Genomic DNA, 24312 nt, shown 5'->3' on the forward strand with positions numbered 1-24312 from the left:
TACCTTTGCGACATTGGTATTCTGATGACGATTGTCATATTTCGAGGTAAAGTAACATAGTTTACGTCCTTAATGTGACTTAATGGGAAGAAATCTTAAATCAGCGTAATATTCCTTTTATGAGGTTTAAATTTCTCTATAAAGACCATTTTAAACTTACCCATCTTAATAAAACGTTGAAGCGCAACTTAATATGGGCAGCCCAATGTGACACTGGCGGAAAACAAGCAGGGTGTAGGCATTTTTCACAGGAATTGCCAAACTATGTCACATGGTGTTTTGGAAAAAGACCTTATTGACTCTGAGATGTTTGAGTGACAAGATTGGCTATTGCGTTTGTATCAGGGATAGGCAACCTCTTTTCCAGGGCCTTTTTCCCTGGCTTGGGGCGGAAATAGGGGCCTTTTCCTGCCCCACCTTAAGTCAAGGAAGAGGCCCTGGGAACATGGTTCGGGATAGGCCCTTTGCAGGACACGGTCACGTCAATCATAAAAATAGGGGCTAGTGCAAAATGATCACAGGAAATTAAAAGAACGTATTGAAATTAGCAAGGTTGCATATTTTGAGACTGTTCATGCCGAATTGTAAATGTAAATGTAAAAATGTAAATGCTTTGTTTATGGTCGAAGTGCACTTAGCTATCAAGCTAGTTAATAGGCACCCCACTTTTAACAATGTGAAAGAAACAATTCAAACTTAACAGAAACATTATTAAGAACCCCAACTGGCAGGAGGCAACCAGTTGGCTATTTACAAAGCGTGGTAGAGTTGAATCCAGGACAAGCAGAAACAAATCCTAACCAGAGGTTAGGAACCCGGGGCAGCCGCATGCAAACCCAACACCCTAACCACTCGACCACGCTGCCTCCTAAAAATCTTATTGCCAACGAGCAAGCTATGGTGGACATGCTGCAAATGAAAGAGTTTCAAATAAAGCAAAGTTGCTGCAAATTTACAAAACGAGTTGCTGCAAATTAAAACCTCAAAAGTATGGGTGCACTAATGGAAAGGCAGGTACCAAACACAGGTCACAGGTTGTACGTGCAGTTTGATATGAGTTTGTTGTACTATGAAAACATGGTAGTTTCCTATGTTTGTCTTAAATTATAACCCCTGGAAAGGTGTAACCTTGCGATACATTGGGTATATAGTAGATGCTACTGGTGGTTGGTTTTTCAAGCAGTTTAGTTTAGAGTAGGGTATAGAAGTATGGGGGTTTTTGTCTAGAATCAGGTGTCTTATATGAGAAATTTATCAGTGGTATGGAGAATATGAGGTTTTTTGGTTCATTGTTAATCTGCAATACATAAGAATAGTCCAGAATAAGGTGGTAAAATTGCAGCTGAAGAACATGGCTTCGTATAGCTTGAGGGTTCTAGAGTTACAATGGCATATTTCCATCAAAAAGAGCCTTGAATTGTCTAGTTGCTCGTAAAATTGTGACCATTAGCGATAAATCATCAATAAGTCGTTGATGATCAGCAATAATCAATGACTGATCAAGTAATTATTTATCGATTTCTTAGGGACGCTATCATGTTCTGTACATATTCAACATAAGGACAATTTTTCAACAGTTTATTCAATTTTATGCATTTTAGTAATATTACAATATTTGTCACAAATTAATTTTTTTTTTACGCTTTCAAAAAACAAAACAGTTCTTAGTAGAAAAATAACATTCAATGTTCTACAAATCATTTTTCTTAACTTGCTATACGTTTACGTTATAGTAGTAAATTTCAAGTAAGTTGTATAATTTCAACAAAGTAAATTTTAACAAGGCGCTAATTCGTTATGACGAAAATATTTTTCTATTGCTTTATGTTGGAAATTGATAACCAGTACAACTCCCCGCTAATCTATTTTCATGACAAGAAACGGACAACATGCAGGCCGATAAGTAAAAAAATATTGAGGCCCGAACATGTCATTTTTAGGGAATATAGCAAAAAAAATCACTTGTATTCAGTGTTAGTCTTATATAACGGCATATTGTAAAACATGGACTGGATTTGTAAAAGGTAGATTTGTAAAATATGGATTTGTAAAATGCAGATTTGTAAAAGCACTTATTTAAGCGTGGAATAGACAAAGAAATAAACAAATCAACAGTCTAACTATGCTATCATGCTTCTATATATCCACCTTTTACAAATCCATGTTTTACAAATCTACCTTTTACAAATCCATGTTTTACAATATGCCCTACATAACCTGTTAAAACACTTCACGTTTTCAGTCTGTTTGCTACAGCTCTTACATGCTGAAACACTTACGTAAATAAAACAACAGGCAATGTTGTTTTAATTTATTTACTGTATAAAATCGAAGACACCAGTTTATTTTTAGCTTTGAAAGTTATTTTCAAGTCATGCCGCTAACAAAAATGCATTGATAATCTCAGAGTTTGTGGGACTTTCCACATTAATTTTGTTATACAACTACACTTGTTCAATATACAATTTTACGAAAGATTCCTCTTGATCTTGAAGAACCCTTAAAAGAACATTATGTTCTCGTACAATAAATACCCCTATGGTGAAGTGTGTTTGATCTATAGCTGTCTTTATTTGGCTTAACCCACAAGAATCACAAACACTTAGATCTGACTGGAGATTGCTCAGTTAGCGGCAATAGCTATTGCAAACTGCAAAACGTTGAATTTCCTGCACACCACTAATTTGATTACAGTTATAGTATTCTCTGAAACAGACTCTTCAACTTCCATTAGCTGTGAAACAACTTACATGTTTTGCGCATCCAATTTCACTATAGTAATGTTGGTGTCAAAATTACTTGATAAATGTTTCTCTCTTTGGTAGGAGCGAACCCTTGCATTGACAATTTCGTATACTTCGCCTTCTTCGACTAACGGAATATTTTTGTCCCATAAAAAGAGTTTAATTGCCTTGGTGTCGTCCGCTATCTTACAATCTAATTTCATTACTGACTGCTCCTCAACTTTAACTTCAATCTGTACCGATGTGATATGTACTTTCCCGATAATTGAAACTAAAGTGAAATCTGAAATATCATCGATTTCACTGATTTTTGTAAATCGTTTTGAAGGTGTCTTGTGGTCAAATGGGCAGTGTGAAATGCTCTCAAGTTTAGTATGTTTATTAACAACAATTGCCATGTCATTGCTATTATGCAATGACCTCTTCAATGAATAGTTGGAGAGCCTAACACTCTTTTGTGTTTCGTCTTTTATTTGCTTTACCTCGATCATTATAAAGTTTTTTATCAAAGCAAACTCCATCGCAGAAACCATTTGCTGTTTGAAACTGAAAGTTGAAATATGTATAATTACTTCTGCTCGTCTTTAGTGGCGATGTATCTTGAACATATCCACAGATAGTGTAAAGTCTCTTCATAAGCTGGTTATAACATCAAAACTAACTACAACCTTTAGTGATTATTCACAACTGCTTAAATACATTTCACATCATAAAAGTTCACACTGACGCATAGTCAGGCCTAATGCAATTCCCATGACGCACCTTATAAAGGACATGACACTACATCCTCTCCTTTACTCTAAGAAAACTTAACAAAGTCCAAACTGAGCCAAACGCGAATGTTTACAGAACAAGCGTGAGTATTCACTTAATTCTACAGATTTGACATGGAAAAAAAAAACCTTCCAGAACTATCTTCAAGAAACAAACTTAGAAATGCAGATTAATGACGTAGAGACCTAAGTTCTCAGTCACATTATTTGTTATTCTATAACAAACTCCTTAAATCTAGCAGGTCTTCGAACTTGACGTGTCGACCTGCGAACATTCCCCTGCTGCTGGTGGATCTCTGGTTTCTTGTTTTCAACTTTGACCCGGTCATCTTCGTTGTTTTATTGTGACTCTGACAATCTTTTATCTTGTGCTTCCCCTGTGCCCGCAGCAGCACCTTCACTTCCTCCCTTTTCCACACCACTGATAGGACCTTCTTGGGCATGGTACTTCTTCACGAATGTGACTGTGACCTCACTTCCCGTCTTTCATACAACTTTGAAAGGGCTGAGACGGAAATTAGTGACAGCTTGTTAGATTTCTCTGCCCTCAAGAGCACTTCATCTTCAACGTTTTTCGTCTGCATAAAGCTTTCCTTTCAACTTGTTCGACCAGTCGCTCTCACGAATCTCTTCTTTAAAAGGGTTTTCAGTTTCTCTCTTCAGTTCTGGCAGTTTCGATCTCATCTTTCGTCCAAACATCAAAGAGAAAGGTGTGGCCCCAGTGGTAGCTTGTGGAGTAGATCTATACGCAGTTAGCCACGTAACCAATTCAAAACGCCAACCCTTGTTTTCAACCTTCGCAATCTGGAGACATTTAAGCAGAGAGTGATTCTGGCATTCAACCTCTCTGTTAGCTTGAGGCCACAGAGGTGTCTTCCGATGCTCAACACCCTGCGTTTGGAGAAACGTTTCAAAACTCTTCTGACACAAACTGAGGCCCATTGTCTGTCTGCAATGAATAAGGAACTCCAAAACGAGCAAATGTGACCCTATTTGGGAAAACCGGGCTTAACGGAAATAGCATTGTAATGCATTTTCAATGCATTTTACATACTGTGCAGAAGTAATGCAAGTGATTTCCGACGAAATTCCTGGCTTTTCGCAGCTTTTTGAGGAAATCTCATTTGAAACGATCTTTCGCTGATTTTTTGCCGCAATTTTGCAACACCTATTGTTTCAATCGGTGTGATTTTTCGAAGGATAATTCACTCTCCTTGAAAATGCGCTGCAAATTTTCGAGGGATAGTTCGTTCTCCCCGAAAATTCGTTGGGAATTTGTAAGTAAACAGTCGCTCTGTTTATGCCTTGGGACTTCATTAGGAAAGTTCGAGTGACTATGTGAATATTCTTTCTGTAGAGGCAGCATTACAGCTGCCGAGTTTTGCTTCATGAACTGGATCAGCGATTGGAATTAGATAAGGATTTGGCTTCGTGAAGCATGAGGATCCTGTTCTGATCGATGCTTCAAAAAAGAGCATTTCACAAGAGCTTTTGTTAACAAATTCAACAATCAGTGCTGAAGGATTTATCGGTCACTACTTGTGTAAGGGATTTACATGTAACTGCACCAAGCTGGAGTGTTTTGGCTTTGTTCCTGGAACAAGCCAAGTTCACCCTCGTGGCATATGGAATAATTACAACTTGTAGGGTAAGTTGCTTACGTTCTCAAAAATTTAGATCCCAAAGATTTAAGAAACGTTGTGTTAGCTGTGATTTTTATCCTTCAAATCAATGATAAGTAAATACAGCAAGCTCTCTCACGCAGTCACAATTAGATATCAGAAAATATTTGGTGTTTACATGACCACTCAATTGAAACCATTACATGTGTGTGATGAACTTCGCTTGACATGTCGAATTCTGGCTCTTTTCAAAACGAAATTTCAGGTTTTTCCGGGCGAAGTGTTTTCCTTGAGTGTTCTGTCTTTGTTCCCAAAAAAAACTCAGAGCTCAATCGTGTATAGCTTGTAAGTTGCTCTAAAGCCGAATTCAAGCGTGCAAAATTAGCGAATTTTACATGCACAAGATGAAAGAAACCTTGTGTTTGTAGTGTGTTATAATTCCCTTCTAATCAGTGATTGATACATGCAACTAAATACAGCAAGCTTTGGCACGCAGTTCATACAAAAGTTATCAAAATATATTTCATGTAAATTACATGACGATCGATTGGATGAATGATATGATTAACTTTGCTCAATACGCTGTCGAACTTCGGCTCTGTGCGTAGCGAAATTTTGTGTACTTAATGGTGAAAGAACGTTATCGATCGCAAATTTTCGGTGAGGTGTTGAAAACCCAAAGAAATTTCCCCTATTGTTAAAGTGAATTATCCCTTGAAACACATCGAATTTTCTCTCGAATTTTCGAGCGATTTTTTCGATGAAAATTCGCAAAGACAAAGCACTAAATTCGCGCATTTCACTTGCATTACTTGTGCACAGTACTGTAAATGCGTTGGTAATGCAATACAATGCATTGGTAATGGTTCTCAACGCATTTTTTTTAAAATTTATTTTTAATGACACTAGATTTTACGATACTGAACAGTATAATACAATACAACTCATTACTTACAATACTGTTTACTTACACTAACAACAATACAATGTATCACTTACGGCTAATTACATACATTACTTACGGTACTTACAATACTAGCTATTTATTTGATCAATTATAACTACATTAAATACCAATTCAATAATTTCAACAGAACACGAAAAAAGAATAACACTCGAGGAGGTTTGTTAACAACATTTGTGCTTGACTATCTTAAGTTAAATTCTCAATTTTCCATTGCATTTTTATCTTTTTTATAAATTGTAAGTTATTAAGATTTTTCTCGTTAATTTTGCAAATGTATATGTACCTTTTTATTAGTAAGATAAGCAGATCCAGTTGGCGTTGGAGGTCATTACTGATAGCAGGAGGGGGATAATTCTGAAGTAAAATTTCGTCAACCGATAAATTTATGTGAGTGTTATTCGAAGCATTGAACCACGATAAGATTTTTTAATAGAATTGAACACTCATAGGGCACTCCAAAAAGGTGTGCTCTAATGAATCAGGATTTTTACATTGAAAGCATAGGTCATCGTTCTTCATTTTAAATTGCTTGAGCTCCTTATTAGTAACTAAAATTCTGTCGAAAGCCTTATAACCAAATTCTCTTAACTTTTTTTCCCTCGTCGCTTTTGTAAATTTGTTTTCAACTAAAATCAAAGTTCGGAAAACGTCTACACCATCTTTTAACAGCGGCAGGGTCTGTCCTAATCTTTTCCTCGAATAATTTGTAATAGTCTTTACATTTACATTTAGTTAAAGAAATAGCTTTGTCTTTAGACAGATGAAAAATATCCCATTCCTCAAGTGTATTTCTGTTTGTCACAGCAGTTGCCTGCGCTTTTCTCTTCAAATAATTTGGAATGCAGCAATAAGTTGGAAATATTTTAAGTTATTTAGTTGTACATTATGTTTCCTTTGCATACTTTCTAGAGATAGAAACTTACCGTCTTTATTTAGTAAAGCCTATACGAAATAAATTCCTTTCTCAAACGAATATTTCCAAAAAATAGATTTGCTCTCTATTGTAATTTCTTTATTGTTCCAGAGAATATACTCACCTTTTGTAAACATCAGGATAACCACTGCGTAATTCCTTGAAATACTCTAACATTTCACTATAAAAAAGAGGCAATTTCTTGTAAAAGTGCTTAGAGTGCATTTTAACAGGAATGGTAATCCTCCATATTTGTTAAAATAACTATTAGGGATAGCTTGCCAGGTCTCGTTTGTACAATTTAAAAACCTGCCTAGCCAGCTCAAGCGTGATTTTACCACCGTGTGGACATTTGGAAAGTTCACACCACCATGAGAGAATGGTTGATACAGACTGCTCTTTTTACTTTATCTTACTTATTTTTCCACAAGAATTTGAATATTTTATCTTGCATTGTTTTAACCACCGTTTCAGGAACACTATAAGCATGGAAGCCACATAACTATCTTAGATATGCCTAAGGCCTTAACTAACATTGTGCGACCATACAAAGTTAAATCTCTCGTTTGCCACTTATTTAACTTCGTATCCATCTTGTGAGTTTTTACAAAAAAATTCAGATTATTATTTCTGTCTTGGTTATATAATAAATTTACCCCTAGTGACTTTATTGGTTCTTGATAGGGTTGGAAACCCAAAGGTTTGGTTTTGTTATTTTTAGCCGAACCAACCCACATTGCTTTATTGTTTTTCTTATTCAATTTCAGGCCGGAAATTTCATTAAATTTATTTAAAACATTCATGTTTTCTCTGAGCGTGTTTAAGTCCCTACAAATAAGAGTTGTATCGTCTGTGAATTGGCTAATTTTGGCTTCTGCTGATTGCAGTAACTTTATTCCACGGCAGCTCGTAGATAATGCCTTATCTTTTGGGCCAGGATCTCTACACCCAACACGAATAGCAAGGGACTTAGTGGACATCCTTGTCGAACTCCCCTTGAGACTTTAAAGTAGTTAGTTGAGTAGCCTCCGTTCATAACAGCACTCTCTACGTCCCTATAGAGTATTGAGACCCATTTTCTTATAACAGGACCAAAATTAAAGCATGCGAGTACATTTTGAATTAAGTGCCATTCTATTGTATCAAAGGCTTTTTCAAAGTCATTAAACAACAGAATTCCTGGTATTTTTTGGTCGTCTGTATATTCCATTAAATCATTCAACAATCTGATATTTTGTCCAATGAATCTTCCCTTAATAAACCCTGTTTGATATGGATGAATTATTTTCGGCAAGACTGGTTCAATTCTCTTTGCAATTACCTTTGCATGAATCTTGTAATCTACGTTGAGCAGGGTAATTGGGCGCCAGTTAGATAATGTCATCAAATTGTTTTCATCTTTTGGGATTAAAGAAATAACCCCTCGTCTTTGTGATATAGACAATGTTCCATTTTCAAACCCTGCATTTAATGAGTCTAAGAGTGCAGCACCTATAAGGTCAAAGAGGACCTCATAGAATTCTTTTGTAAAACCATCGTCGCCAGGAGTCTTGTTATTTTGGAAACTGTTTAGAGCATTTCGAACCTCTTCAATATTTATTTCAGCTTCTACTTCAAGATTTTCTTGTTCCACAAGGTAGGCGAGGTCCAAATTCTCTATAAAGCTTTGAAATTTTCCTGATATCTCCTTTTCTTTACTAGAGTCAAAATTCGTTTTGTAAAATTGAGTAAAGTGATTTTCTATTTCTTTGTTTACTTTTTTGAAATCTGATAAGAGCTCTTCCTCGTCATTATGTAGTTGTGAGATAATCTTTTTTTCATAGTTCCTTTTCTCCAGGTTACAAAAATACTCAACGCATTTGTAATGTTTTTCAGTCCATTGTAAAAACGTTGGCAATGTTCAACAAAATGGTTAAGAATGGATGAAAAATGTTTCTCAACGTGTTGGCAACTTTTTCCACCATTTGATACAAATGTACAAATTCTGCACAAAACGTTGACAACAAAGGACAACGTTTCGCCCCGTTGTAACAAAGCTAAACACATTGCCAACACAACGAATAGCGCTTTTTTAACAAGCAACAAATTCAATTGAACATCAAAATTCTGCACCTGAGAGAATTTGATTTTGTGTGATTAATAAAGAGCAATTTGCCGCAACCTACATTAAAACTTTTGTGAAGCAACAGCCAATTTACCCACCAGAAATATAAACGTAGAAAAAGAAAATGTTCGCGTGATTTTTTTGGTGCTTCGCCCCCGAGCTTGCCACTAATTAGTTCAATAGTTTTTCTGTCATAACCGTTAATAACCATTCCCTTGAGTAGCAAGTGTGGCGTCATCAGAAAGACTTAAAGGAGAAGTTTGCTCCAAAATAGTCCACCAAGGTGCCTTAAAACCTTAAAAAATCCTTCTTTACACTAGCTCGAAAATCAAAACTGGCCGCTGCCTTCTTGGATTAACTTAGCAGCCTGGCGATCTAAGCGTGACGTCAAAGAGCTGAACTTGAAGTTTGGTGGGAGGATTGAATACAATTCCTTTGGTCAGCTTTATTCTTACATGCATTCTTGTGGTCATGCCTTTTCGTTCAGCTCCATTTTGCTCCAACGGGAGCCCTAGAGATAGCAAAAGAGGAATTTCTTTTCACCTTTTACCAATTATTTTCAAGAAACCTAGCTCTGCAGCGAAAGTCAAACGGGATTCCAGCGAAAGGAGGTGAAAGAATAAAGAAAGAAGAGAGGTACGTCATTTGAATGTACTCTAAAGTACTTCATAAAATAAACCGGGCTCGTAATTTTTAACAGTCATACAGTGTGTTCTCGAAATCTTACGTTGTAAATATAGGTCATACATTTCTAGTGGCAGTCTCAGTGTCAATTCCACTAGTCATCGGCAACAAGGGGATAAGATATGGGACAATAGCTCTCATTTCCCCCACTGATTTGTTTTAGACAGTGATACAATATTCTCCATAAAAAGGCCCCAAAACGAAACACAGAGTAAACAGTGTTAACCAGTACTACTATTTATCGAGACAACATACTTTTAAATCAGTCGCCCGACTTGGCCACTTTGGGTTTTTTTGTAATTGCCTTACTTTTTCTTAGCAAACTGTAAATAAATCGTTTCATTTAGGCTGTTGACAAAGTTATGGAGAATGTCAGGATGACCGAGGAGGTGGAAGAAGGGACGGGCAAGGAAGAAGCTCAAGAAGACATGCTTGTCACAGATATTGTGAAACAATTCGTTGATGTCGCTACAGAAACAGACCCGATCGTAGACGCACCGGTAAAAACGTTTGTTCACATGGGGACGCAGACTGGGGGTGATTGAAGTTCCCCCCACTGAAAGGCCAAACCTTCCACAAAACATAGCACCAACTCCACGTGGGAACAAAGAAGATATAATAGCATGACACGTCAAGATTTCAATAAAATGTCCAAGTTTCCAATTACTGCTGCATCTATCTCTTCATCAAGTTATAACAAGTAACAGAATTGTAGCATAGAGCCAGTATTTACATCATCATAATAAAGACTTGTTTGGCTAGTGGAAAACAGCAAGGATACCAAAAGTACATGCAGTGTTGATATATTCACAATCTTTTTTGAAGAACACTATTGGATGAGATGTCAAGGAAACCCATGATGGTCCACTTGCTTTAAAGACTGTCAATCAAAGTCGTCCCCCTTTTGGAATCCTTGTTGTAAGAAATATCATAACCCCCCATGTGTCTTGTGAAAGGAAAAAAGGTGCAAAGGAAGACATTTACCTTCAACTGATCCTTCAGTGACTGAGATTGCCTTTGCATTTAATTTGCAACACATTTCTATAGTTCCACTATTGAAAGGAGGAAATATTTTGATCGTGTAGTCATGCAGTTAAATTAAAGAAATGCTAAGTCAAACTCAATAACCTAAGGATCCTTGAAGCCTGTGTAGTCGCCATCAGGTTTTGGAAATTCTTTTCGGATGGACGATATTACACAAGATGGGATAACTTTTCTTTGTTTCCTTCCAAGTCTCTGATAGATCCACCACACATATTGTCTGTATGCTGCATAGCGATAATTTCTGAAATGCACAGCATAATATAGAATGGTTTGTGTTGCTGATAATCATGACTAAAGCCCTGGCCAAGGGAGTCGCAAGTAGATGCAAGTTCACAACTTCCGTCTACTTGTGACTCCGTTTGGCCAGGGCTTAATGATTAATGTTGTAGTAAGTATAATTGCATTGCCTGGCTAGTACTTTAACATCAAAACCCAACAACAATAAAAGCTGTGAGGTTCAACTACAACGTAACCTGTAAGGAAAACATGTAATGTTTACAACAACTGCAATCTGTGGAATATGTACCACAGCTGTATTTTCCCAGACAAAAATTACTTTTTACTGTTGATAACTAATTTACAGTCACATCGTAACCTTTATATTCAGATACAAATCAGAATTTTTATTGAGAACTTGTATAAAAAAAAAACAGGTCAAGATTTTATCTTTCACAATCTCCAATGTGATCTGGTGTTAACAGATTCAGGAGTGTGTAAACAGTTTTCATTGCTCAAGCCAAAGGTTTTTATAATGTTAACGTTTTCAAGTATAAATCAATGTTGATGAAATTTAATGCTGGTAAAAGTATACTGAAAAAAGAAATTTTCGTTTAGTGCATTCCTTAGTATTTAATTTACATGAACTCATTTCTTACCGGTTTTGCATAGGTGAGGGTACTGGTGATCTGTTTAAAAAATGGAACTCTACAATTGCTGTTCTTAAGACAGCCCGAGTTAGGTAAGCGATTGAGAATTCTTCGTGTTCTGTAACACAACACATTCCTGTTTACGCAAGTAAATTGACAAAAGCAATATCAATGCCAATCAATACTTGCTTACTTAAAGAACATATTCTACAGGTACCCAGCCTACAGCTGAACAAATAACCTTTACTGTTTATTTACGACAGTTTGTTCGAACCTTGCAGGCTCTTCAAAATGAAATGAATGACCTCTGACACTCTGCATAAGAACTCAATTCAGACCTTTATTAACTGAAAATTACAACTCACGCCATATTAATTCCTACCAGCACTTTTAAAATAACTCTTCAACTGCGAATAAAGACCAACTTGAGGAAATGGGCAAGGTCAAATGACCTTCCATGAACTTGTTTTCAGATTTGGGCACTTCAAGACAGCAGATGCCCTCTCTGGCTGTCTCTCTGAGCTCACAACAGCCGCAGGTGCACCAGTTTAGACTCATTGACCTCTCATCCTCTTGGGTGTCTTCATCGGAACCATGGTTTTCGTCGGGAAAACGCTGTGGTTTGAAGCGATACGGTCCAGAGCAGCCATTTTAATTTCGTGCTTGAGCTCTTTGACGTCACGCATACGTCGCGTGGCTGCTAAGTTAAATCAAAATGGCGGTGGCCAGGATTTCAATTTTGGGCTACTTTGGAGGAGGATTTCGTTGGGTTGGAACGCCTTTTAGAGGGTGAAATGAGGGTGAGTGGCTTATCTTTGTATTACCTTTTTGGTGTTAAAAAGAAAAACGAGGGCTATTTTGGAGCAAACTTCTCCTTTAAAATACTAAATAGGAGTGAAATTTCCTGATACGCAATGTTTTACCAAGAGGGAGGCAAGGCTACGTTGATAAAAAAGTTATCTTTGTCAAATGCGTGGTGTGCGTGACTTGGGATGATGAGTTAAGAACGATGAAAATTGCTTTACCATCGGTTGCATTTAATCGTGAACAGCTTGATGCATTTCAAAGACTTTTTGAAGCTTACTCCTTTTTTTCGAAGCCAATGAAATTGAAAAGTTTACTTAAAATTTATATTTTTTCCCTGGTGATTTTATACAAACATTACGAAGCAGACTCTGAGGCAGACAAAAGCACGCCACATGTTAGCTCATGTTATGGCAGGCAACCCTAAAACCCGGAATCCGGAATCACAGGTCATTGTTTTATCAATACAGAGAGACCGTAGGCCTAAACACGTTTGTTTCGGTTTAATTAGGCCTAAGGTTAGCTTTTATGAATGTTTAGGATAGTTTTTACTCTCTGTATTGGTAAAACAATGACCTGTGATTTGGGATTCCATATTCCGGGTTTTAGGGTTGCCCTGTTATGGCTCATTTTGCGCCTTTTATCTTTGTGTTTTATTGCAATGGTTGGCGAACTGACCGTTTTGATAACTTAACCCCAAAAGGGTTTAATCTGTACTGGTGTAAAAGCAGTTTTAGGAGGCCTGGAGAACAAAATTTATTCTGTATCAGCAGAAATTCGTGATTGCTCGTGCGCAACGTTGACATTCCTTTGTTATCCACGTGCCATTCAAATCATGTTTGCGATGTTGTGGAACAACGACTACCAAGTATTGCTTTGAAAGAACACGAAACTGACATGATTTTAACAGCGGCTTTGCACAAATTTCTCATGAGAAAAAGGAGCCTCGTTACTTTATTCGGTATTAGTTAATTAAGGTAGTGTCGTCTACGTAAAGTAAACAAAATTAAATTAAACATTTTTGTCGCATGGTCAACAGTGTGAAATAAATATACAAAAAAAGTAATTCTAATTTCGTTTCCCGTAGAACCAGAGTACTGAGATTCCAATGCGTTTTATATTGGCAGACCCTCAGCTTACAAAAGTCCCCACTCCTAGCAAGTGCAAAGAATTTGCCACATGCTGCACAATATGCAAATTAGAAAGACGGAGTGATCGCAGATGGCGGCTTATTTGTTGTCACTGGCTATTTCTGCTTCAAAGCAGGTTGAGTGATTCTGTCGAGCAATACAATGAACCACCAAGGTACAGGTTGCATAAGGACTTCGCAAAATCGCTGTTTGTGGTTAAATCTACCAAACAGATACCCGTTACGGAGGTTCTCGTCTTACAAACTTAGCAGAACGCCATTGAAGAAATGACTGGAGAGAAACCTTGTTTGACAGTCAAGATATCATATCCGAGCTAAAGTGAAAATATTTATGTTGCAGTGTGCTTGAGTAAAGCAGATATTTCAAAATGAAGGGATTTCATTAATTATAAATACAGGGGTAATGTTTGGTCATGCATTCGACTACTGGCGTGATTTTGATTTTTCTGTCGATTTGAATAATTTTTTCACGAGAGCTTATTCATTTGCCCAAACTTAACTTTACATATATTGGAAGACCTATCCTAATGTAGTCAGAATCTAAAATTTTTTGGAATTCCGAGATATGGCACATGGTCAAAATGTCAATTCTTTTCACCCACTGTCGAACTCTACGTCTGAGAACACTTTACTTTTGTTAACCGCCAAGTAATTAGATTGATCCAATTTTTCTGTAATTGTGGTTTTTTGGACAAGGAAGAGTTATGCAAAAAGTTGGTTGTATTACAACTTTTCTGCATTCAATAAATGCGACACGCGAATCGAATGAAAATGGTCGATTTTCAGTCCGGTTGGGACTCGTTAACTTGATGCCAGGACATGAAATCGAAAATGTTGTTTTTCTTGGAAATACCGAAATATTTAAGGAAAAAAAGTCATGTCGTTTTTACTTTTACTGAGGCCTACTTATATGCAAAAGTAGGGCGAATTTAAATTTTCAAGTCTTACCGGACTATATTTGATTTTTGTGGGCATTTGCTCTTAAGAGGAGTTAAACATGTTGGGGGTGCGAGCAATCTCGTGCATGTGTATAACGAGATTCGCGGAACGGAAAGGAGCAGTGGTATTTGAAGCCAAAATATTATCTGTGGACTTAAATGCTTATAGTAAGATGAAAACAATGAAGCATCTGTCCTTCATTCCGGAAACAAGAGAACTTGCCGACACATTGTTGCCTGTGGAATGTCACACGTCTACTTGTGGGAATCGTCAAGTAACTAATTCAGGCCCGGGTGGCTCGAAGCATGGTTAGGGCTAACCATCGTTAAATATCATGGAAACCTAATGGTTTTGACACCCGTAAGATACTTTAAACTTGCAGCTATTTGTATGGTGTTAGGGAACAAGTTTTAATTTAACTCATGTCAGGACACTGCATGCATGCAGATCGAACAGATTGATGAGATCAGCGAGATTTTATATTAAGAATAAATTGTTCTTTCTGACAAGAAAGGAAAAGAAGGCGATGCTTGGTCAAAAACTAAAACAAACTTTTTTTATTTACTGGCTTGATTATATATAAAAATTAAAGTACAGATAGGGCAATACAGTTGTTGTTTGTAATGTTATAATATTCTAAAGTCTGCGGGTCCCGACGCATGTTGCATGACAAAATTGACCATGTGTTACACATGCTCTCATTTGTCGATGGAGAAAGAGTGGTATTCTCGTTTCATTATTATCGAACCAAAGAGAATCGATTTTGTGGACAAGGAAGCTAATCCTCTTGTGAACCTCCGGGCAGAGACGAGGCCTGAACTCCTGCTTAGGTTTTACATGCAAACTTAACCTCACAACATTTTGCATTTGTCGTATCTCTGACCTCTTTGCTTGATGAGCCAGTTCTACGGAGTTCGGTGAAAGGGGTGTATAAGGACTGTTAGTGGATATAACCATTCAAGAATGGACGCGTGAAATTACGAGCTTCAAATCAATTATCGTAACTTTGAATTGTGGGTATAAAGATTAGAATCGCATAGCCAGAAGTAAACTCGCGGTCTGATTGGAAACGACTCGAAATTTAGATGGCAAAGAGCGTGGCAATGCCTATGGAAACCAGAAAATCATCTAGAGACAAAACAAGTGTTGAAAATCTTGAATTGAGCACTGGATTATCATCAAATACTTGTAATTCTGGGCAACAAGAATGTGAATCTGGACAACAAGTAAGCGTGTCGGCCATTGATAACGAGCAAGTTGAAGATGGGGGTATTTTGACTTCAAGTATGGCTGCTATCAAGGAAAGGGTAACAAGCACCCGTTCGCACACCGTTTGCAGCTGTTCCAATGAAATCAAGAAACTCAAGGACAAAATCAAAGAGCTAAGAGATATTATTTCTAAACTTCTTGTTCGAAATCAGCCATGCAAAGAAAAGGACGCTATGCAAATTACAAGTCGTTTGGAAAGAAATAATGATGCTTTGATCGAAGCAGTGCAAGCTCTTAGCAGGCAAATCAAAACCCAAACGGTAGTAGAGGACTGCAATCCTTTAGTGAGCCCTACTGTCGATCTGACCAAAGATGCTGAGAACCAAACGCTACAGGCCAACCCTACTGCTGGAGCTCGAAAGAAGAAAACGAAGAGAAAAAACAGCAATTGTAAGCCTCAAGAATCAAACGCCACAGACCAGTCTATTGTTGTAACTCCTGAGTATACAACTACTCCAGTTACTGGAAATGATTCACCGAGTGTTAACCCTTCGGCCGCGGGACAAACCACGAAGAAGAAAGTAACCGTAATCGCCAGAGACTGCATAGTCAAGAATGTAGTCGGAAGCAGAATGGATGCAAGGGATCCTACTAATCAAGCTTGTGAAACCTTTTCCTGGCGCCAATTTAAGTGATATGGAAGATTTCGTTAAGCCACTAGTGAGAAAAATGCCAGACAAACTTATTCTTCAGGTAGGTACAAACAACATGAAGAGCTCTTTGCCGACGGCAATCGCTGAAAGCACCTTTAATCTTGTTACTCAGATTAGACAAGACTCGCCAGGAACAAGTGTAGGAGTATCTGCATTACTGGTAAGATCTGACAATAGTGATTTCGCAGTCAAAGTCAATCAAGTCAACACTATTCTTAAAGGCCTCTGTTCTCGTAACAAGATCCCATTTCTGGGAAATTCAAACATTGACAGATCTCATCTTAACTCATTGGGTCTTCACCTCAATAGAAAGGGTAGCTTAGTTTTAGAAAACAATCTAGCAGATTTTGCAAGAAGTTTTGCAGCTTGACTTGACTCCCCAAAGCCCACAATTCCATCTTCTCGTGGCTTTAAATTAGCCATATTGGATTAGTAACCACGCAAACACCATAGTGAGGCTGCCGGTGACCCGCGTAATACGAAAACAGTAAATACAGCTGATCAGAGAAGTCTTTCGTGGTTCAATCGCTTCTAAAATGGTGCTAGTTTACAAGGATATGCAGATTTCAACGCTAGAGGATATCCAGAAGTTAAAAGTGAAGGATTTAAGGGACATTTTGCGTTCTAATTCGGAAGCAATGGGCGGAATAAAAGCAGATTTGTTGTTAAAAGTATACACGATACTCGTGCGACACGTGCTACGACCGGGAGAGAATCAGCAGCAAAGTAGCGATAATACTGGTTAGGATCACCAGAATACAATAGAAAATAGTGGCGACTTCAAGTACGATGAAACTTTAGGACGAATCTCTGCCCTCGGATGGTCCACTGATTTACGTCAGCTTCCCAAACTAAATTTTATTCAACTTTACGATTACCTGGTTGTGTCAATGCACAAGAAATTAAGAAATTAAAATCTGATCAAATTTTCGTTGAAGGGAACGTTAGAAGGCTTGAAAGCAAAACCCATGAGGGCAAAACGTACATAAAAGCCAGTGTCTTGCCATCGATGAAAAAGTCACTTTACCGAGTGGTCATGGAGTTCACTCCCCAATGTGATGTATCACACGCAGCTTGTATGTGTCCTGCCTGGCTTGGCTCACAGGGTAAGGGAAAGTGCAATCATATCGGAGGTGTGTTGTTTGCCTGGAAAGACTTTACAAGATGGGGTTTACAAAAACATCCTGAACCACTATCGTGCACATCGCGTCTTTCAGTATGGGTGGTTCCACGCAATCAGAGTGTTGCAGCCAAGCCCCTTGATCAAATCTTAATACGAAAAAGAAGATTTGGGAAGAAGAACATCCGCCTTAAGCCGAAACTTATAAAGTTCGACCCAAGACCACCACAACAGCGCAACAGAGATGAAGGAAGGTTCAAAACTTTAAGCGAGAGCCTTCAAAACTGTCTGCCTTCCTGCTCATTTTTCCTTTTTCATGACATCAAATCGAACTGTTCTGAGGTACCAACCCTTCAAGAGAATGAAGAGCAACAGGAAAGTGTTGCCTTCACCGACAGCTATGACATAGTTACTAATCGTTTTAAAAGTATGATCGAAGAGCATGTTTCCAGTCTAACTATTACTCTACAGGAGGTACAGGAAACTGAAAGGTTGACCAGGGGGCAAGCCAAGAACAACCTATGGTTTGAAAAAAGGAAAACTGTACTGACAGCCTCAAATTTTGGAAATGCTGCCAAAACAAAAGTGGAGCCTTCAAATAAATTGAAGGCAATACTCTACAGTAACTTTACAACTGAAGCTGTGCAGTATGGAATTGAAAGCGAACAGAAAGCTGTTGATTTCTTCATAGAGGAAGGATGGTATTGCAGTAAGTGTGGAGGAACCTGGATTGTCACTGTCTAAAGACAAACCATACCTTGGAGCAAGCTTAGACAGAGTAGTAACTATGATTGACACTGGTAAAAAATGGGGGACGGAAATAAAATCTCCTTTCAGCAAGGCTGGCATGACTGTTGATGAAGCTGCATAGCAAAGAGTTTCTTTTTGGAGAAACTGGCTGATGGGTCTGTGCAACTTAAAAGGAACCACAACTATTTTTGTCAAGTTCAAGGTCAGCTGTACTCAGGGGCACCTAACGAGAATATTATTGAAAACCACTTATACATAGCATCGTTAAACGTATTTTAGTATTTAAACGGTAGGTATAGGCATATTTTGTCCCCTAAAATGTTTTCATCTGTTCGGATTTCCTAGCTGAAAGTCTAGTGATCCGAAAATTATATGGGTCAAAACTTACCTTTTCGAAAATTTCAGCCAGAAAAAAGGCTTCCGAAAATTCTAGGTGACCTTTTTAGGGTAAAAATCCGTTAAAAATGGGCAATTATACCATTTTTTAGAACTTCCAAAATCCTAGGACAGGCAGGCAAGCAAGAAATTTTACAACAAATGTTCCGAAAATTCTAGATCTCAAACCGTCTTCTGAACAGATATTTTGCGAAAATTGACGCTGGGTGCCCCTGTGTACTGTTCCATTATACCCCTTGAAGGAATAATTTTTGTAGTGTACTTTGGAGACAACATGCCACTGTTTGTTGAAAAAATCCGCTTTGAAAACAGCAAATGATTTGATGAATTGTTGCCAAAGATTGATTATTTTTATCGAAGGGCTTTTTTCCCTGAGATGATAACTGAACGAGTTAAAAGAGGGAAGGTCCTTTACCTACATGGTGGTTGGCTTCCATACGGACACTATTCTTGCTCAAGAAATGGTTTAAAGTTAAAACTTCAGAGGTCAACATAAGGCGAACAATAAATAAATCAAGGGATAGCATGTATTGTGTAAAAACTACATGTTCAATTTCATTCTTAAATGAAATAAAGTGGGCATTTTTGATTCCATGATAACTTACTATAAGGAATCCCAATAGTTATTAATAAACATTGACATGCAAGTGATGTTATTTGGAATACAAAACTAATGGAACCCAAGGGGCTGATTACAGGTAGCAGGCTTAGACAACATTTCTGCCTGAAAATAAATAGCCAGCAAACAAAGAATTGTAACAAATCGCTGGATTTACTAAAACTCTAATCACAAAAATGAGTTGTTATTGTTGGAGTTGTGTTCAAAATGTCAACTTCTTTCATAGCTGCTGCCAAGTTGATGTGCTTAAAAATCAAAGTCATACCAGCTAACCAGGACGAACTGCCTGTAATCAGCCCAAAATTACTGAATGCATGGATTAGATACAGGTCAAAATTAAATTCAGGTTAAATTTCCTTTGTACCGAGACCTAATTATTTGTGTGTTAGAGCTAGAAGACAAACAAAATTGAGAATCAACCTAGGTTAAAAAATTTTAACCTGAAATTATTCTATTTTGACCTGTAACATATACACTAATTATACCAGTGTGAATACTAGAATCAAAGATTGGCCGGTGGTAGTAAAGGGGGTAAAAGGTTTGTCAGAAAGCCACAGACAGTTGCAATTTGTGTTGCATAGGGGCTCAAGGTATTAGGCAAAGTACCATCTAAAATGTGGTAAGTCTTAATGCGGCCAATTGCACGCTCCACATGAATGCGGACTGAAGCAATGCTCATAGTCTCTTCAGTTTCAGCTGCTGTCATTGGATCACGGCCAGCCAAAAATGGTGGCATGTTTACTGTAATGCTAGCAGGTACAATTGCAGAAATGTCAAATCTGCGATCAACCATGACATTATCACCCACTTGAAACAAATCTAAGACACCACTCTCTCTTGTTATTTGCTTGTCAGACACACGCCCGCTCCAGAGATCTGACAATAAAGTGACCTGTCCATTTGGGGTTACCCCAACTAGCAACTTCCAAGTATTATGGTGTTTATAATCTGACCATGTCTCTGACTCGGCCAACATAGCAGATGGTCGCTGAATAAATAGTTCAGTGCAGTCTAAAATGATCCTGGTTGTGGCATACTGGGCAAACTCCTTGGGCATGTTTTTGCGAACAAGCCCCTGTGTGGGAAATGGAAACAGGTCCTTGAGTTCATGATAGAGTAAATTTATCCAGGTGATGCAGATCCTGGAAACCAGGCTGGTACTGATGCCAAATCTGTCAGCAAGGTCTGGTCCAAATAGACCAGCCTTCAGTCTCATAAGCACCAGTAGGCACTCGTCCAGAAAAGTAAGCTTCCTTGATGGCCCAGGTTTACGCTTGTTATCATCACGTTGATAAGGCTGGCTTTCCTTTAGTAGATTTTCACCTTTCCAGTACTGCATTTTGGAAAGCTTCGGCTCAATGTATTTGTAGAAGCTAATTAATGCCCTTGAACTTGGGAATCCGGTGTAAAATAAAACAGCAGCGTTTTCATCTTTAATTTTGTCAATGGAAAATTGACGTTCCAGCAACACAGCATTTTCCTTTTCTGCTTCACTGAGCTTTTCCTGGCAGTCAGATAGCTGAGTTTCAAGTGATTCAATTTTCCTTTGCAGTTCATAGACAATATCTGGCTCTGTTTGAGGTGACTCTGTCTTACACTCCACTTCAGCAGCATTTTCATCACGCTGTGAAAATGAAGCAGCAGCATCAGTTGAAGCATTGTTAGAGGGTAATACTGAGCAGGCTCCAAACTGCAATGCTGATGCTCTTACTTCAACAGTTGACTCATCAATCTTTCTTTTTCTTGGTGCCTTTCTTGGGTTTGCTTGCTTTGTCCAGCTAAATAGACATGGCTCTGCACCTTGTAAATAAATGAATAAATAAATAGAACTTAATAAATGTGATAGTAATCATTTCAGATTTATTTATTATGAGTTAATCTGTAATTAAATTGATTGCTTTTGTTAAGTCCAGCAATATTAATAAGCATACATTAAATATTTTTAAAACTTTCATTTTGTGATATATAGGTTTTTATCATTCAGTGACAAAAATAACAAGACATGAAACACTTTGAATCATAAAGTTTACAATAAAACGACAATCGTCGAATAAAACAACCAAAATCTTCAATTTTTAATCTTTAAATGAAACGAATCCTTGTTTCTAAAGGCTAAAATATTTTAAGTTTTGATAGCTCAAATCATGAACGCACACAGCACTGTTGCCATGTAAACATACCAAAAGCAATACCAAAAGTTTTTTGGAGATATCTTCTGCCCGAAAACGCTCATGACAGAGGACAGTAAACAGCAAAGCGGTGGAAACAGCAAAGTCGTCCTGTCCGTCTCACCGCTTGACAAGTGAACACCACCGATTCCTTCGCAGAGCGTCCTTGGGAAACTCGAAGAAATGGTAGCTTGTACGAGTGCCATTTACATCATAAGTGCTATTATTGCAGTCAAAAGCTGCACAATACTTTCCTCTTCTTTTTCGAGAAATTTTGTGCAAATCATGTTATTTTAATGGAAAAAGTTGCAAAACTAACTCACCTTTCTGAGAGGCCGCCAAAATGAACTTTGACGCCGCCGCCACTGAGGTGGAGGCCGGCAAGTGGCGTGACATTTATGCAAATTAAACTCAAGAACTTGCGAATCTACTTCCGGTTGCCGTTGCCTCCTCGGCCGCATCCAGGGTATCTTAAGGTCCCTAAAGATCTTTAGCCTGAAAGTTGCTTGGTGGGGGAAGCAAGATCTTCGTTTTAATCGTAAGCAAGTGGTTTGGAGTCAATGGGTCGTGGGAGTCGGGATCATTTAGGGATTCAACAGTCAGCGGCTGGCTGTTCACGATGGCTTTCGCCTCAAACATGAAAGTGTTCAGGGATTCTTCATCGAGTTGTTGGCCGTTGGATGCCAGGAGAGCTTGTAGCACGCTGCGAACGGACTTGATCTGCCTTTCCCAGGCTTCTCCCATGTGGCTAGCGGTCGGTATGCAACAGAGAATCTTTCATTCTCTATTTTCAGGATACTTCGCCCACATTGTACGAAGTGAACGAGATGGAGTAATCGCAAAAGACTTTTACAGGAGCTAAGTTCTATTTTGGGGTGACCTATTTCGTTAACGTCGCTATCGTAGATCTTAAGGTCCCTATTACTAAATAAAAGCCTCATCGCAGGTTTAGGGGAGGGCTGGAATTTTTTTATTGGGGCAAAAAATGTACTCATGCTGAATCGCCCAATTTCAAAACAACGCCCATTGCATTAGCGTGTTCCTGAAGCACATAATCAAGTGGCTTGTTTTCCAAGAATACAAAGCGATCGTATCAGTTAAAGCCCTCTAAAATAGTGATTCGAAATGAAGTAGGTAAATAAACAAAACACAAATAAACAAATAAATAAACAAATAAATGAATAAGTGAATATAAAAAAATAAATATAAGCGGAGACTCAAGATTGTCTTTATTCCTCTTCCCATCCATGTTGGAGGTAGCCATTTCTTCGGTGGTAAAAAGGGCATCCATGCAACCTCGAGTATATGTTTTCTGTCCGTACGTTTGACTTTCTTCACCCGGTTGGCTACTTCTTGTGGTAAATGTGAAACTAATGGCAATACGGAGGAGTTGTTGCTGGCAGTGCTACGTTTAGAAGATTGCTCAGGAGTCATTACTGGCATAGTCCGCATATCTGGAGACCAGTCCAGAGATTGCAAGGGCAAGGCATTTTCAACTGGTGCCTGTAGATTTATTTCTGAACAGTCTGCTGGCAACGACAACAAAGTCACGTCTGGACTGCCAAATGAGGGACCTGGCTGGGGTGTTGTCATTCCAATGTTGAAAATATCCGCTTCTATTAGGAAAAGCCATTTGTCAACACTGGTAAGTTTGCTTTGGATTCCAGCTTAAGTATCATAAATGTTCTTCATGTGCATGCCGATATTTGAATCAGTGGGGTCCTGGAGGAGAGGAAAACGTTGTGATCAGCAATGAGACATGTGATAACTTATCCTCCAATTAAAAAATTATAGCCACTAGAAATCACAAAAATAATGTCTGCAATTTTCGTGTATCACCTGACATTGAATTGAAGCCCGTATTGCATAACTGTCATGACAATATTATTGAGGTGTAGCTGCTCACTTAACTTTTTATACGTTAGCATACCAAAAAAATCGCCACAGCTTCTGTTGGAGTTGCATCTACGCTGTTTATCATTTGCCACGATCCACTCGCAGGGGAGGTGGACTAGCTGTCATCGCACGTAAAGGGTTTCAAGTTACGGAAAATGAAGGCTGCATGTTTTCTACGTTCGAACACTTCGATTTAACTATCACCTCTGGTAACAAGGTTTTTTGCCTTGTGACAGTATATCGACCTCCACTGTCCAGAAAAAATGGTTTTACAGTAGAAAGGTTTTTCTCTGAATTCTCTTCGTTCTTAGAGGGGTTAACTGTTACATCCTATCAATTCCTTCTTTGTGGTGATTTTAACTTGCACGTTGACAATAATGGAAACGCATACGCCAAACAATTCCACAATCTTCTTTTTTCTGCTGATCTGAAACAGCATGTTAATGGCCCTACCCATCGTCTGGGTAATACTCTGGATCTTCTGATTACTCGCGAGATGGATACTTTAATTTTTCATATAGGAATTCTACCAGATGCTCTCTCTGACCATCAAGTGGTCGTGTGCTTCATACATTTACCGCGGCCTCCTGCCACTCGTATAACTATTACGCATCGCAAGACTCGTGACATTGATCTTGATGCTTTTCAGAAGGACATTTGCTCTGTCTTCTCTAAGGTTTCAGTTGATGACTTGGACGGTGTGATAACTGTGTTTGATGACACACTGCGCCTTCTACTTAACAAGTATGCCCCAGAACAAACAAGGAATATAACCCTAAGGCCACACGCGCCCTGGTTCTCAGATGAGCTTCGAGAATTAAAACGTGTCAA

The 24312-nt window shown here is 38.3% G+C and overlaps 1 protein-coding gene and 1 pseudogene across 1 annotated transcript; one reads left to right on the forward strand and one right to left on the reverse strand.

Annotated features, from left to right (window-relative positions):
* The first annotated feature begins 17068 nt into the window (after nt 1-17068).
* LOC137978887 (uncharacterized) lies at nt 17069-19313 on the forward strand (annotated as a pseudogene).
* Nucleotides 19314-19919: 606 nt separating this feature from the next.
* On the reverse strand, nt 19920-20756 carry LOC137978863 (uncharacterized). The gene has a single exon (XM_068825981.1). It carries the CDS (start codon nt 20754-20756, stop codon nt 19920-19922), a length of 837 nt encoding a protein of 278 aa, XP_068682082.1.
* Between the last annotated feature and the right edge of the window lie 3556 nt (nt 20757-24312).

Source organism: Montipora foliosa, chromosome 12, assembly GCF_036669935.1.
Source record: "Montipora foliosa isolate CH-2021 chromosome 12, ASM3666993v2, whole genome shotgun sequence".
Taxonomy (NCBI): Eukaryota; Metazoa; Cnidaria; class Anthozoa; order Scleractinia; family Acroporidae; genus Montipora; species Montipora foliosa.